At 45.2% G+C, this 14,444-nt stretch overlaps 1 protein-coding gene across 2 annotated transcripts in view; it reads right to left on the bottom strand.

Moving 5' to 3' along the window:
* Window positions 1–1,141: 1,141 nt before the first annotated feature.
* Window positions 1,142–14,444, bottom strand: part of ITGB3 (integrin subunit beta 3) — a 60,152-nt gene continuing 46,849 nt past the window's right edge. Inside the window, exons 12-15 of one of the 2 annotated variants that reach the window (XM_002834317.6) lie at window positions 14,294–14,394; window positions 12,035–12,154; window positions 7,263–7,429; window positions 1,142–4,757 (exon numbers count right to left, since the gene is read on the bottom strand). In XM_002834317.6, the coding sequence (XP_002834363.4) occupies window positions 4,692–4,757; window positions 7,263–7,429; window positions 12,035–12,154; window positions 14,294–14,394 (454 nt within the window). In that variant the 3' untranslated portion in view covers window positions 1,142–4,691. Of the gene's footprint in view, window positions 4,758–6,696; window positions 7,430–12,034; window positions 12,155–14,293; window positions 14,395–14,444 lie in introns of those variants that run through there. The other variant, XM_063718856.1, reaches the window with a different exon arrangement.

The following is a 14,444-nucleotide window of genomic DNA, read 5'->3' as shown; positions in this document are numbered from 1 at the left end:
CAGGCAAGGTTTGCTATTAACTGTATATAGTAACTGAGCTGCCTTACTATAAAGTTCTTTCTAGGCGAGAAAGCTAAATATGTGACTCCTTAAATCAGTTGTTCTTAACCTTGAGCATGAATTAGAATCAGCAGGGAGCCTTCTTAAAACAGATCATGGGTCCCCACTCCCAGATTTTCTGATTCAGCAGCTGTGGGGTGGGGCCTGTCAATTTTCATTTCTAATGAGTTTCCAGCTGATATTGATGTTGCTGGTCTTGGGACCATACTTTGACACCCACTGCCTTAAATAAAATTTAGGCATTTAAATGGTCCTGTAAATAATTTGCCATTAAGCTGTTATTTTATCCATTTATGCTTCCTACAAACAAAATCTAGGCTACACTTGCAGTCTGATCTTTTGAGGTTGCACAAGTTCCTAAATAATACCCAATTAAAAAAAAAACTCAAACTCTTAGAACAGTAATAACCTACTCATTTAAAAAATATTAAATCTGCAGAGGGCCAGGCCTGGTGGCTCACACCTATAATTCCAGCACTTTGGGAAGCTGAGGCCAGTGGATCAGTTGAGGTCAGGTGTTCGTGACCAGCCTGGCCAACATAGTGAAACCCTGTCTCTACTAAAAATACAAAAATTAGCCGGATGTGGTGATGCACACCTGTAATCCCAGCTACTTGGGAGGCTGAGGCAGGAGAATCGCTTGAGCCCCGGAGGCAGATGTTGCAGTGAGCAGGGATCACACCACTGCACTCCAGCCTGGGCAACAGAGCGAGACTCCATCTCAAAAATAAATACATAAAAATACAAAAATTTGCCAGGCATGGTGGTGGGCGCCTGTAATCCCAGCCACTCGGGAGGCTGAGGCAGGAGAATCTCTTGAGCCCAGGAGGCAGAAGATGCAGTGAGCCGAGATCACGCTCACTGCATTCCAGCCTGGGCAACAGAGCAAGACTCCATCTCAAAAAAAAAAAAAAAAATCTAAAGAGAAGCTCTGGATTCTGAAGCTAGCTTCAGTACCCATAGTAGTCATCATTCTGTTACATTTGGAAACATGCTTGTTCTAAAATAATCATTTCTGAGTCAATTACACCTATTCTTTTCATCCAAAGGAAACAGAAATAACAACACAGGAAGCACTGGGCAGCTTTAGGCCAATTCTTTTTGGAAAGTACATTTAATTTACTGTTGCACGAACCCAAACAAAGAAGGTGGTTAGGAAGCCAGGAAGGCACTTAAGAAACTTCAACCACAGCCGGGCGCGGTGCCTCACGCCTGTAATCCCAGCACTTTGGGAGGCCGAGGCGGACAGATCACGAGATCAGGAGATCGAGACCATCCTGGTTAACACCGTGAAACCCCGTCTCTACTAAAAATACAGAAAGAAATTAGCCGGGCATGGTGGCAGGCGCCTGTAGTCCCAGCTACACGGGAGGCTGAGGCAGGAGAATGGCATGAACCCGGGAGGCGGAGCTTGCAGTGAGCCGAGATCGCGCCACTGCACTCCAGCCTGGGCGATAGAGCAAGACTCTGTCTCAAAAAAAAAAAAGAAAAGAAAAGAAATTTCAACCAGGAAAACTTAACAACAAAAAGAGGCCTTTGGACCCCCACGTTAAAATCACGGATGACTGGCCGGGCATGGTGGCTCACGCCTGTAATCCCAGCACTTTGGGAGGCGGCGGAGGGCGGATCACCTGAGGTCAGGAGTTTGAGACCAGCCTGGCCAACATGGTGAAACCCCGTCTCTACTAAAAATACAAAAATTAGCCCGGTGTGGTGTCAGGTGCCTGTAATCCCAGCTACTGGGGAGGCTGAGGCAGGAGAATGGCTTGAACCCGAAAGGCAGAGGTTGCAGTGAGCTGAGATCTTGCCATTGCATTCCAGCCTGGGCGACAAGAGTGAGGCTTCATCTCAAATTAAAAATAGTAACAATAATAATAATGATAATAATGGATGACCTGGGAATATCAGAGAAGTAAAGAACTGACTCCTAATATGGCAACTTGTCAGGAATATTCAGTTTCCCATTATTGTCCACAGACCTTGAGACTGGACATAAATTTTCTCCAAAAGAGCTAGACACAATCCCTTTGTGCCGTGTTATCTGATGCCAGAACACTGTTTAGCTGTTCACCCCACAGGCCAAAACTGCTATTTGCTACCTCATGAATGCAGCTACAGGTTATCCCCACATATTGACAAATAGTATTGGTCTTCAAGACCTGTGAACTTCATTCCAGTAGCTCAGACAAGATTCCTGATTTGATTCACCCGTTAAATACATTTTCTTCCCCCTTTGATACAGTTTCTTCATATAAAACATCTTATCTAAAGAAAATATCCCATTAACACTCTCATGGACTCTGTCTTAGTAACTGAAGATTATAATTACAGGCATGAGCCACCACACCTGTCTTAGTAGCTGAAGGTTATAATTATAGGCGTGAGCCGCCACACCTGTTCCCTGCCACTATTTCTAAGGACTTCTTGGATCCATGACTATCCCTCCCCGTCCCCTATTTATCCCTCTACCATATTCCCATTCCCTACAGTAAGGAGTAATCCATGGGTGAGACAGGGCTCAGTCATTGCCCCATATCTAATTCCAAGGCTTATTCTCAATGTTAACACAATAATACAGAATAGATATTTCAGCTACTTATGGATTCCTCTTCCCTAATATGTGGATGCAAATGTGTGCAAAGTGAAGAAAGAAATAATAACTAAATGAAGCTTAAGTGCTACATCGGGAGAGATGTAACTACTAACAAATGTTGGAAAAGGGGTTTGGAGAGAGGATAGAATGAGACTTTCATTGAGAAAGGTGATATGGAATGACATCTGCTCTTGCCAAAGCCAGGTCTCTCAGATCTCCCAACTAAAAACACAAACAGTATCAATATCCCACAGAATCTTAACCGCACATTTGATGCCACAGTAAGTCCCAGAATCTTAGAATGTTGATACTGAAAGAGACCTTCAAGACTGGCTGCTAAAAACCCATCATTTCTCAAACTAGAAAACAGCCTTAAGAAGAAGAAAGTGACTTGCCTTAATTAGAGTCAAAGATTATTTAGCTGTAACACTGAGGCCAGAACTCCAGTTTTCTGTTCATGGAACAACTGTTGATAAGTCTTTCTTTTTTTCTTGGGCATTTGGTGGTGGCTTTTAATGTTGGATATATGTTAATACCAATGGAGCCACTGCTTTTCTGGGACAAAAGAATAGTCCCTCTTCCTCAGGAAAGGTCCAATGTGTCCATACATCTATCCCCATAGCTTTCTATCATGAGAGCCCCTCACAGATCCAGCCACTGGCCAGTGACTTGCTGTGAATGATGCCAAGTGGGAGTGTCTGTACCCTGCCCAAGTCTGAGTGGTTTCCTATGCTCTCCTTCTTTGCCATCATATAAATTTACAAATATAACGCAAGCATGTTTATATACATGTTCTTTTAAGTTAAGAAAACCTCATCATGAGAAAAATAAAATAAAATTGCACTGTGGTCTCTCAGACTAAAGACTCAGTTAAAATGAGGTTGTCCAACCCATAGAAGAACAGGCCACACATGCTGATACAACTGACCCATCATTCCATCCTGGCACTTATTCCCAGCCAACTCATGGGAATAATTCCTTCACAAGGCAGCCAAGAGGTAGAAGGTGAATACAATCAGCCCCATGGATGGATACAGCACACCAAGGCACAGGGCCAGGTATGTGGAGGTGCTATGGATGAGGGACAGGAGGCCGGAAGCGTAGGGTCAGACCTCTGGCTCTACAATAGCACTCTCTCCCTTTGAGGAAAAGCATTTGGTCATGAGAGACATCCCCAGCTCATAGCAAATGTCTACAGCAGTGAGGGTGTGGAATTAGGAGGTGAAGAGATGGTGCTGGCCTAAGGGTGACACACTTCTTCTAAACAAACCTCCAGAGTAGAGCTGCCAATAAGGCAAATCTGAAGGGTTGTGATTATGAACTGGGAGATGCTGGTACATCCCCCAGGCCATGAATGACCCGAGTGGCCCAGACATCCTCACTCCCAACAGGTCAAAGAATTAGCTTGCAAGGACTTCCCTTGCGAGAGAACCATAGCTGAGTTGAGGGGATGGCAAAAGGCACAGGCAGCTCTGATAGTTCAGCTCTCCCTGACTCCTCCTTCGGCCTGAGGGAGGGGAAAGGAGGCAGAGGTACAGATGATCCGGGCTGCCAAGCCCAGCAGTTCCTACCATAGCTGCTGAGAGTCAGGCCTGAGAACCATAAACTTATGAACTCAGGGTAGAGCCAAGGCTTGGCATCCCTTCCTCTGGAATGAGGGCCTCAGCCCTGCCCTTCTCTTCAGGGACAATGGCCTGATGAGGAAAGCTGGCTTCTCACTGAGGTAATGAAGAACACCTGCTCAGCTCCATAGTCACCCTAAAGCTAAGCAGGAAGAATCCCTGCAGGAGGCATTCTGGGACAAAGGCTAAGGAGCTCAGCTTATCAGGACACATCACAATTTTAAATTACACACTCCCACACACATACACACACAGACCCACACACACACACACAGACCCACACTTCCACATACTGACATTCTCCCAACCCATCCCACAAATCCCTCCCCACAAATACTGTCCTCTGTAAACATGATGGCAGAGATTCCTGCAATCGTGGCACAGGCTGATAATGATCTGAGGATGACTGCTTATCATTAAGTGCCCCGGTACGTGATATTGGTGAAGGTAGATGTGGCCTCTTTATACAGTGGGTTGTTGGCCTGTGGAGGAAACAGAAAAGCATCTTACAGTGACTTCCTCAGTCCTTCCCTACCCTTAATGTTTCAAATTCATCTCAGAAGTTTTCCCAAGGCACCGTTCTCTGGAATACACCATCAATGAAACAGAATAACGTTCATTTTGCTCACACTTTAGTTCTTGGCATGGGAATTGATAGGAAATAACAGGAGGAGATGAGGTAGAATGCCATCCTGCCACCATTTCTTTTTTTTTTTTTTTCAGACAGGGTCTTATTTTGTTGCCCAGGCTGGAGTGCAGTGGCACAATCTCGGCTAACTGAAGCCTCCACCTCCCCTGACTCAAGACATCCTCCCACCTCAGCCTCCCAAGTAGCTGGGACTACAGGCACACACCACCATGTCTGGCTAATTTTTGCATTTTTTTGTAGAGATGGGGTTTCATCATGTTGCCCAGGCTGGTCTCAAACTCCTGAGCTCAAGTGATCCCCCTGCCTCAGCCTTCCAAAGTGCTGGAATTACAGGCATGAGCCACCACACCTGTTCCCTGCCACTATTTCTAAGGAGCTAAATTCAGCCTATCACTCTTCAGTGATCCCACAGCATTCAGGGATAGAACCTCTCCTATTTCACCCCTGTGTCCCCCTCTCTTTTGCCCTTCTCCTATTTTCCATTCCCTGTGACAGTGATAGGAGATGTGGACAAGGGACAGAAATGTATCAGGTGGAATTCAGAACACAGAGGAAAGCTTTTGCTCAAATAATTATTAATTTGTTTTCATCTAATCTGGCCAAGCACTAACCATGGCCAGCCATGGTCGTTTATGCCTATAATCCCAGCACTTTTAGGGGCCAAGGAAGGAAGATCACTTGAGCCCAGGAGTTCTAGACTAGCCTGGGTAACAGAGTGAGACCTTGGGAAAAAAATACAAAAATTAGCTGGCTCGGTGATGTGTGCCTGTAGTCCTGGCTACTTGGGAGGGTGAGGTGGGAGGATCACTTGAGCCCAGGAGATCGAGGCTGCATTGAGCCATGATGGCACCACTGCCCTCCAGCATGGGTGACAGAGCGAGACCCTGTCTCAAAAAAAGAAGGAAGGAGGGAAGGGAAGGGAAAGAAAAGGACAGGAGGGGAGGAAGGGAAGGGGAGGGGAGGAAAGGTAAAAGGAAGGGGAGGGGAGGAAAGGTAAAAGGAAGGGGAGGGGACGAGAGGGGAGGGAAGGGGAGAGGAGGGGAGAGAAAGAGAAAGCACTATCCACAAACTGTCATGTTATCAGGAAAAAGTAAGACCCTCACTAGGTTTCCCAAACTATTTTCCAACAGAAAGTAACAAATCCTATAAGGTCTAGTAGTCCTTAATGGTAGCTTCAAGAAACACATTCTTGGCCAGGTGCAGTGGCTCATGCCTGGAATCCTAGCACTTTGGGAGGCCGAGGTGGGTGATCACGAGGTCAGGCGTTCAAGACCAGCCTGGCCAACATGGTGAAACCCCGTCTCTACTAAAAATACAAAAAAATAGCTGGGCGCAGTGGCTGGCGCCTGTAATCCCAGTTACTTGGGAGGCTGAGGCAGGAGAATTGCTTGAACCCGGGAGGCCGAGGTTGCAATGACCCAAGATCCCTGCACTCAAGCCTAGGTGACACAGCAAGACTCTGTCTCCAAAAAAAAAAGAGAAACATTCCTGTGGGCCTCATAGGTACAGGATGTTCCACACTGTTCTAACGGAAACATCTCAGTTTCTTGGGACCCTTGAGTATAAAGCTCTGGGGTCAACATCAAATGGGAACAAACTTGCAGCCTAACTCTGGACATTTGGGGAGTCAAATAGCCATTTGGAGGGTCCAGGAAAAAAGTTGAAATGTGAAAGAAGAGCCAAAAGAGAATAGAGTAAGATTAAGTATACAGAAAGTTCTCAGTAAATGCTTATTTAATTGGAATAAATCAGGATAAAAGAGTGGAGTCTGATTTGGAAGTAACCTTTTATTTTATTTATTTATTTTTTTTTTTTTTTTGAGACCGAGTCCTGCTCTGTCACCCAGAGCAGGGTGCAATCTCAGCTCACTACAACCTCTACCTACTGGGTTCAAGCAATCCTCCTGCTTCAGCCTCCCGAATAGCTGGGATTACAGGCATGCACCACCACACCTGGCTAATTTTTATATTATTAATAGAGACGGGGTTTCACCATGTTGCCCAGGCTGGTCTCGAACTCCTGAGCTCAAGTGATCTGCCCACCTTGGCCTCTCAAAGTGCTGGGATTACAGGCACGAGCCACCAGGCCCGGCCTGGAAGTAACCTTTTATTTGAGAAAGAAGAGAATGAGGTGGAATGACATCCTGCCACTATTTCTAAGCACCTGAAGGAAGCTGAAGGACAAGGGGCTAGTGAGACCATCTCTCCCAGTTTCCAGAACAGAGGATAACGGAAAGACGATGGTACTGGCTGAACATGACCACCCAAAGCATCTGCTGCTTCCACTTAAGGGTCTCAGACCAATGACTTTTTAGAAAATGCCCAGCCATGTCTCTTACTGTGTCCCATTTTGCTCTGGCGCGTTCTTCCTCAAATTTAGCGAACTCTTTTCGGTCGTGGATGGTGATGAGGAGCTTCCAGATGAGCAGAGCGGCAAGGCCGATGAGCAGAATGGCCCCCATCACTGAGAGCAGGACCACCAGGATGTCAGGGCCCTTGGGACACTCTGTGAGGAAGAAGCACAGAGCAGGGTGGTTGTGAATGAAGCAGGAGTCACTTGAACTGGCTATGAATAAGGTGTTCTTGACAAAGTAAATAAGATCCTTGAAGGAAATAGGACAGTTTTCAAAAATTAATTTTTTTAAGGAGACAATCATTAGGACAGCAATAATCTGTGCTGAGTGGCTCAAATCAGAAGTCTAGACTTGGTAACCCCTAGACAGAACCCAGCCACACCTTTGTGTGGGGGTTCACCCAAGTGTTTATTTTAAAAATTAAACACAAAGAAGAGAACAACAGACACTGGGACCTACTTGAGGGTGGACGCGGGGAGGAGGTGGGGATCGAAAAACTACCTATGAGTCACTATGCTTATTACCTGGGTGATGAAATAATAGGTACACCAGACCCCCATGACTCACAATTTATCTACAGAACAAACCCACACATGTACCCCTAAAGCAAAAATAAAAGTTTTTTAAAAATTTAAAAATAAAAAGCCAGGTGTGGTGGCTCACACCTGTAATCCCAGCACTTTGGGAGGCCAAGGTGGGCAGAGCACCTGAGGTCAGGAGTTTGAGACCAGCCTGGCCAACATGGTGAAACCCCATCTCTACTAAAACTACAAAAATTAGCCTAGCATGGTGGCGAGCACCTGTAATCCCAGCTACTTGGGAGGCTGAAGCACAGAATCACTTGAACCTGGGAGGTAGAGGTTGCAGTGAACCGAGATCACACCATTGCACTCCAGCCTGGGTAACAGAGCAAAACTCCATTCCAAAAAAAAAATAAGAAGTAAAAAATTGATTTTATTGGCAATATTGAATAATCAGGAGATTCTCCCCCTAAAATTTCATATTAGTCTCTTTAAAAAGAAAATCCAGGCCAGGCACAGTGGCTCATGCCTATAATGCCAGCACTTGGGAGGCCGAGGCAGGAGGATAGCTTGAGTCCAGAAGTTCAAGACCAGCCTGGGCAACATAGTGAGGCCCTACCTCTACAAAATAGTTTTTTTTAGTTAGCCAGGCATTGTGGCATATGCCTGTAGTCCCAGTTACTCAGGAGGCTGAGGTGGGAGGATCGTTTGAGCCTGGGAGGTCAAGGTCATAGTAAGCCATGATCGTGCCACTGCTCTCCAGCCTGGATGACAGAGGGAGAGACTATCTCAAAAGAAAGAAAGAGAGAAATACAGAAAGAGAGAGATTCCTATATTCCTGCAGGGCAGCAGCTAGCTAGAGCTGAGGAGGAGCTGCTCCTTTTAGTTGGAACGCATGTTTTCTAGTTTACCAGAATCCCCACCACTCTCCCTTGTCTCTCCTAGAGGAAGGCAGTGTGACTTGTTGGTGTGTCTGTGCTCCTGTGGACATTAGAGCCAGACTCCCTGGGTTTGAATCCTGACTTATCACTTAACTTTTATACATGATCTTTGGAAAATTACTTAACCTTTCTGAATGTCTGTTTCCTGTTTCTCCATCTTTAAAATGAAGATAGTAATAGCACTGACTTTAAAAGAAACTTGTTATGAGGAATAATTAAATTAAATATATCTTAAAAACTCAGAACAATGCCTGGCACACAGTAAGTGCTCAGTAAATATCAGCTACCGTTGTAACTGATCTTCTTACACCCAGCTGTTTTCACTAACTTATTTGCTTCCTTAGCCACTGTAAGTATTTGTGTCTGTTACCCTGGTTCAGATGTTTACATTCCTGAGGGCTGTGAACCTAATGACATTTTTTGCACTCTTAGAGACCAGGACCTGCCAGCCAAGACAATATTTTGGGTTCTTTCCCAAAATACTTAGTCATCTAAAATCATAACCCTATTGAAAGCTGACTTCCTGTTCAACCCCAGTCAACAACTAAAACAGAGGCATGTCACCCCTCTGGGGGTCAGGCTGAGTATACTCTGCAGAGCTCTGCTTCCCACAAATGTCAGGTATCTAATAGGTGATCTTATTCCAGTAACCTCAAGTGTTATGAAACCAGGTGTTTATATATGAGGGTGCTAATGAGCCTGGAGAGGAAGTCACACCCACTTTCCACACTGTCTCCCACCTTCTTCTCCAAACATATACCCAATGCTCACCACACACACCACAAAAACAACCACCACCATAACTCAAGCTGGCTATCTCCCAACCCGCCAAATTACAACCTGTCTATAATTAAATGAGTGCCTGGAGAGAGGCTGTGAGGTTCCAGTGTTCAAGTTCCCAAGAGTGAAGGGCCCCAGTTCTGGGAAAAACAATTATGGATTCTCTGGAAGATTTGGGTAGGGCTGACCCTCAATTATCAAAGTAAAATCTCTTTAATTCTGCACATTAGTAAGGGCAGGGCAGGTGGGGTGCCAGGAGGTCTTTAGGGGAAAACAATCTGTTAACCATGTGTCCTGAAAGGAGTTTGGGGTGGGTTTCCTGGAAGCAGAAGGCAAGATCAGGCGACCTCTGGAGAGCCCTTCCGGCCACAGCGGTGGACCAATGGCAAATGACCCAAGGTCAGAGAAGTCTGGGTAGGGTTGGCAGATTCAGCAAACAAGAACACAGGATGCTTGGCCAGGTGCAGTGGCTCACACCTGGAATCCCAGCACTTCAGGAGGCCAAGGCAGCCAGATCATTTGAAGTCAGGAGTTCAAGACCAGCCTGGCCAACATGGTGAAACACTGTCTCTACTAAAAATACAAAAGTTAGTCAGGTGTGGTGGTGGGCGCCTGTAATCCCAGCTACTCGGGAGGCTGAGGTAGGAGAATTGCTTGAACCCGGGAGGCAGAGATTGCAGGGAGCCAAGATCACGCCGGTGTACTCCGCCCTGGGCAACAGAGCAAGACTCTGTCTCAAAACAAAAACAAAAACAAAAACGAAACAAACAAAAAAAGCAGGAAGCCAAGACAAATTTGAATTTCAGATAAATGATTATTTTTTACTATCATTGTGTACCAAATACTGCATGGGACCTAGTGTATTTTATTTGGTGACCCCATCTGGGAGTGATAAGAGCCCAGCTCAAGAGCCCATTCCATGTGGTTAAATTCCATTTGGCCAATGCCAAAACTTTTGGCAGTATTGTCTTTACTGCCCTATAGTGGCTTAGGCCTTCAAAGAGAGCATCTGCAAGAGCATGAGTTGGGGAAGAGAAAGAGAATGATCTCCCCCATTGTCTGAGGCCCCAGCTGCAACATTCTACTCAAAGCCAGGAAATGATTGGAGTTGGAAGATGAGCAGGGAGGCAGAGCCTAGAATTCCAGAGCAACAACATAGGAAATGTTGGCCCTGTGTGTTGGCTCACACCTGTAATCCCAACACTTTGGGGGGCTGAGGCAGGGGGATCACTTGAGTCCCGGAGTTTGAGACTAGCCAGGGCAACATAGTGAGACTTCATCTCTATAAAAAAATTAAAATTAAAAAGTAGCCAGGTGTGGTAGTGTACATCTGTAGTCCCAGGGAGGCTGGGATGGGAGGATTGTGTGAGCTGAAGAGGTTGAGACTGCAGTGAGCCAAGGTCGCACCACTGCACTCCAACCTGGGCAACAAAATGAGACCCTATCTCAAAAAAAAAAAGATAGGAAACTTGGGTCTATGGATCTGGGGTCTGTTCTCCTAATGTGGAGGAAGTGAATACTACTGGCTGTGAATACTCAAAAATGTTTTCTAATAATTCATCTTAATCTGTTGTTTAAGGAGAACAAAGGCCATAAAGGTGTTAAAGGGAAGCAAGCAATCGACAGCATTGGATGGTGACAAACCTGTGGCTGGTCTGTGTATGATGGGATGGATTCCTCCTGCTCCCAGAAGGCACTGTCCTTTCAGTGTTCAGGGCAGCCTTGCCTTAGTGCCTCAAACCCATCCCTACATCTTGCGGTAAACTTGGAAAGGTAACACCTCTAACCATCAGGCCTTCCTCTGAAACACAGTCAAGTTGCTCTTGGCAACCATCTCAATTTTAATAGTGCAGATGCCATGTGCTGTAAAGTCCTAAAATTTAAATTCTTTATTTCTTGACATTGCCTCAAAAAAATGCATGATATATTTTGTCCATTAATGAGATCTATATCTATCTTCTTCTCCTTACCTGCTTTCTGATTTTCCTGTCTCCTCAATTAACAAGTCACTTTCTTGATAATATTTGTGTTTATAAATGCCCTTCACCCAGATGACAGTCCCTAACTTATCGTTTTTTTTGTTGTTGTTGTTGTTTGTTTGTTTTTTTGAGACAGAGTCTCACGCTGTTGCCCAAGCTGGAGTGCAGTGGCGCGATCTCAGCTCACTGCAACCTCCGCCTCCCAGGTTCAAGTGAGTCTCCTGCCTCAGCCTCCCAAGGAGCTGGAATTACAGGAATGCACCATCATGCCCGGCTAATGTTTTTGTATTTTTAGTAGAGACAGAGTTTCACCATGTTGGCAAGGCCGGTATTGAACTCCTGACCTCAGACGATCCACCCACTTCGGGCTTCCAAACTGCTGGGATTACAGGTGTGAGCCACCACACCTGGCCCCTAACTTATCACTTGCAGGCTTAACCTGTTTTGCTTAACAGCTTCAATGAGTAGATTCCTGCCTAACATGGTTCTCCCTCTCCCTCCTGGGGCAGGGCCGGGAGCCCTCAGGGTTCACTCACCTGGCTCTTCTACCACATACAGGATGGACTTTCCACTAGAATCTTCATAGTACTGGAATCTGACGACACAGTCATCCTCATTCTTATAGGTACAATTCACTGCATCCTTGCCAGTGTCCTCTGGGAGTAGGGAAAATGGAGGAATAAAAAGTGAGACAACTACTGGAAGATGGGGCCACTCCAAACCCCTATCACAGGACTTCTGGGAAGGTATGTGACAGGAAACCCTGTGCCTCATGTGCACGATGCCTAGATTCAAGGTGGCTGTTGTGTCTGGCAGTTGCCACTCACTGACCCTCACTGATGTATTTGGTACTGCACAGGCCCTTTTTGGTTCCTAATCCTTCCTCTGAAAGGGACATGATATAACAGTATTACACAATTTAATTCAAATCCTGGCTTCACTACCTACCCGTTGTGTGATCTTGGGTAAGTTACCTGACCTCATCAAGTCTTTCTTCATCTATAAAAAGAAAATGATACCCCCACCTCACAAGGTCGGTAAACTAAACAGCATAAAGTGAACAGTGCCTAACATATAGTAGGTGTACTCTTCCCTCTCTTTCCTTTCTCTGCTTGCTTAGTGATTCTTAATAGTTTGCTTATGCAGCTGTTCTATTTCTTCCATTTCTGTTTCTGATCCAGTATACCTCCCCAGAGCTATCCTCTCTTCTCTGACTCCCACCATGTTTTGTAGACTTCATCTCTTTTAATTCTAAAGTCTGTTATTCTGCCGAAGATACTAGGGGTTACCCTCCACTAGCTGCACTATGCCCCATACTGATGAAACCAGATGAGTAAAACTGACACATGATGAAATTAAGCAAATGTACCCAGGTCACACAGCAAATGAGTGATGAAGCAGAACAAGAACAGGAGTCTCAAAGCACATCCTGCAGACTTGAACTCAACAACCCTTCAGAAAACCAGTGGTATTATAATACAGGGAAAAGAGTATGGATTTCAGGATCTAGTTCTTATCTTAATTTGCCATTCCCTTGCTTGGGCCAGTTACTTAACTTTCCTGAGACTCAAAATGAAGATAATAATAGTACTGTAGTTCTACTTCACTAGGCTATTGACAGAAAAATAAGATAATGTATATAAAAGATACTTTATAACTTTTACAAGCTATAAAATTCCCTACAAATAAGCATTTATTTTAATATGCTTATTTCCATACTCTTTTCCCTGTACTATAATACCACAGGTAGAGGGGAGGTGGAGGTACAGAACTACTTATCAATTAACTTGTAATACCCATCTAGTGTAGATGGTAAAAATAACTCAACATCTCAGCAGCCTCTCCTCTCTGAACTAATCATAGCAAGCCTAATCTCCTCCAGAGGAAAAACTGTTTCTTCAAACTCAATCCCCAAATCGCTAACCTCACCCAAGCCCTACTTCTGATATTAGCCAAAAGGCCCAGAGAACTGACTCTTTTCCATAACATGCCCACCAGGAAGCTGACTGGCTGGCTGTGTCTTACTGTGGCTCTCTCTGAAATGTGTTTCTGCCTTCATGGGAGATTGCTATCTATGGAGAGATTGCCATCTCTCTAGTACTACCCAATGCCTCGCTGGCCCACATAACTATGTCAGATGTGACAACAGCAGCAAAGATCATCTCCTTTTAAGTTAAGATGAAGTACAGAGAATACTTCAAGAATAATTGCAGGCAAGATTTTTTTTCTCCTCATTGTTTGTATTTCTGTCTGTCTTATTTCAAAAGGGGCTCCAGAGAGGCAGAAGGACTTCAGATAAAGCTTTTGGTTGCCTATCCATAAGGTTGAAGGTTTCCCTCCAAACTGCAAAGCTTTAAGCAAAATCTTGGGCACTGCATAACACGTTTAGTTAAGTGAACTTGGTAAATGCTTACTAGCCTACTGAGCTAAGATGATGACTATCACAGGCAACCACTTCCCAGCTCTGTGCCTCAGTTTTTTCATCTGTAAAATGGGATACATTCTCTTCCCTTCCTTAGGGAGGCACTTGCTCCCTTTGCTTTGCAGGCTCTTGCTGAGTCTGTGGGCTCTGGGAAGCAGAAGTGGTGGATGGCTGCACACACTAGTAAGAGAGGAGGACGACTCTCAGAGACACCAGCTCACATCAAGTGTCTGTTGTTCCTCAAGCCTGCACAACATTCCCTGAGGTAGGAGTGACGCTTCCATTTTACAGATGGGAGTTGGATAGGTTCTGGGATTGAATTAGAAACATTTAGAACCTGGGTGTGTGCAACTCTAAGATGTGCTGAACTTACTAAGCTCTTTCACTGACTCAATCTCATCACGGCAGTAACGGTTGCAGGTATTTTCGTCATGTAGGGCTCCCCGATCAAACTTCTTACACTCCACACATTCTCTGAAGGAGAGAGGACACGGTGATTAAGGCAAAGAAGGAGCAAGCCTAAG

The sequence above is a fragment of the Pongo abelii genome, chromosome 19 (genome assembly GCF_028885655.2).
Source record: "Pongo abelii isolate AG06213 chromosome 19, NHGRI_mPonAbe1-v2.0_pri, whole genome shotgun sequence".
NCBI lineage: Eukaryota > Metazoa > Chordata > Mammalia > Primates > Hominidae > Pongo > Pongo abelii.
The sequence above is the reverse complement of the archived record's forward strand: the minus strand, read 5'-3'. Positions and strand labels throughout refer to the sequence as shown.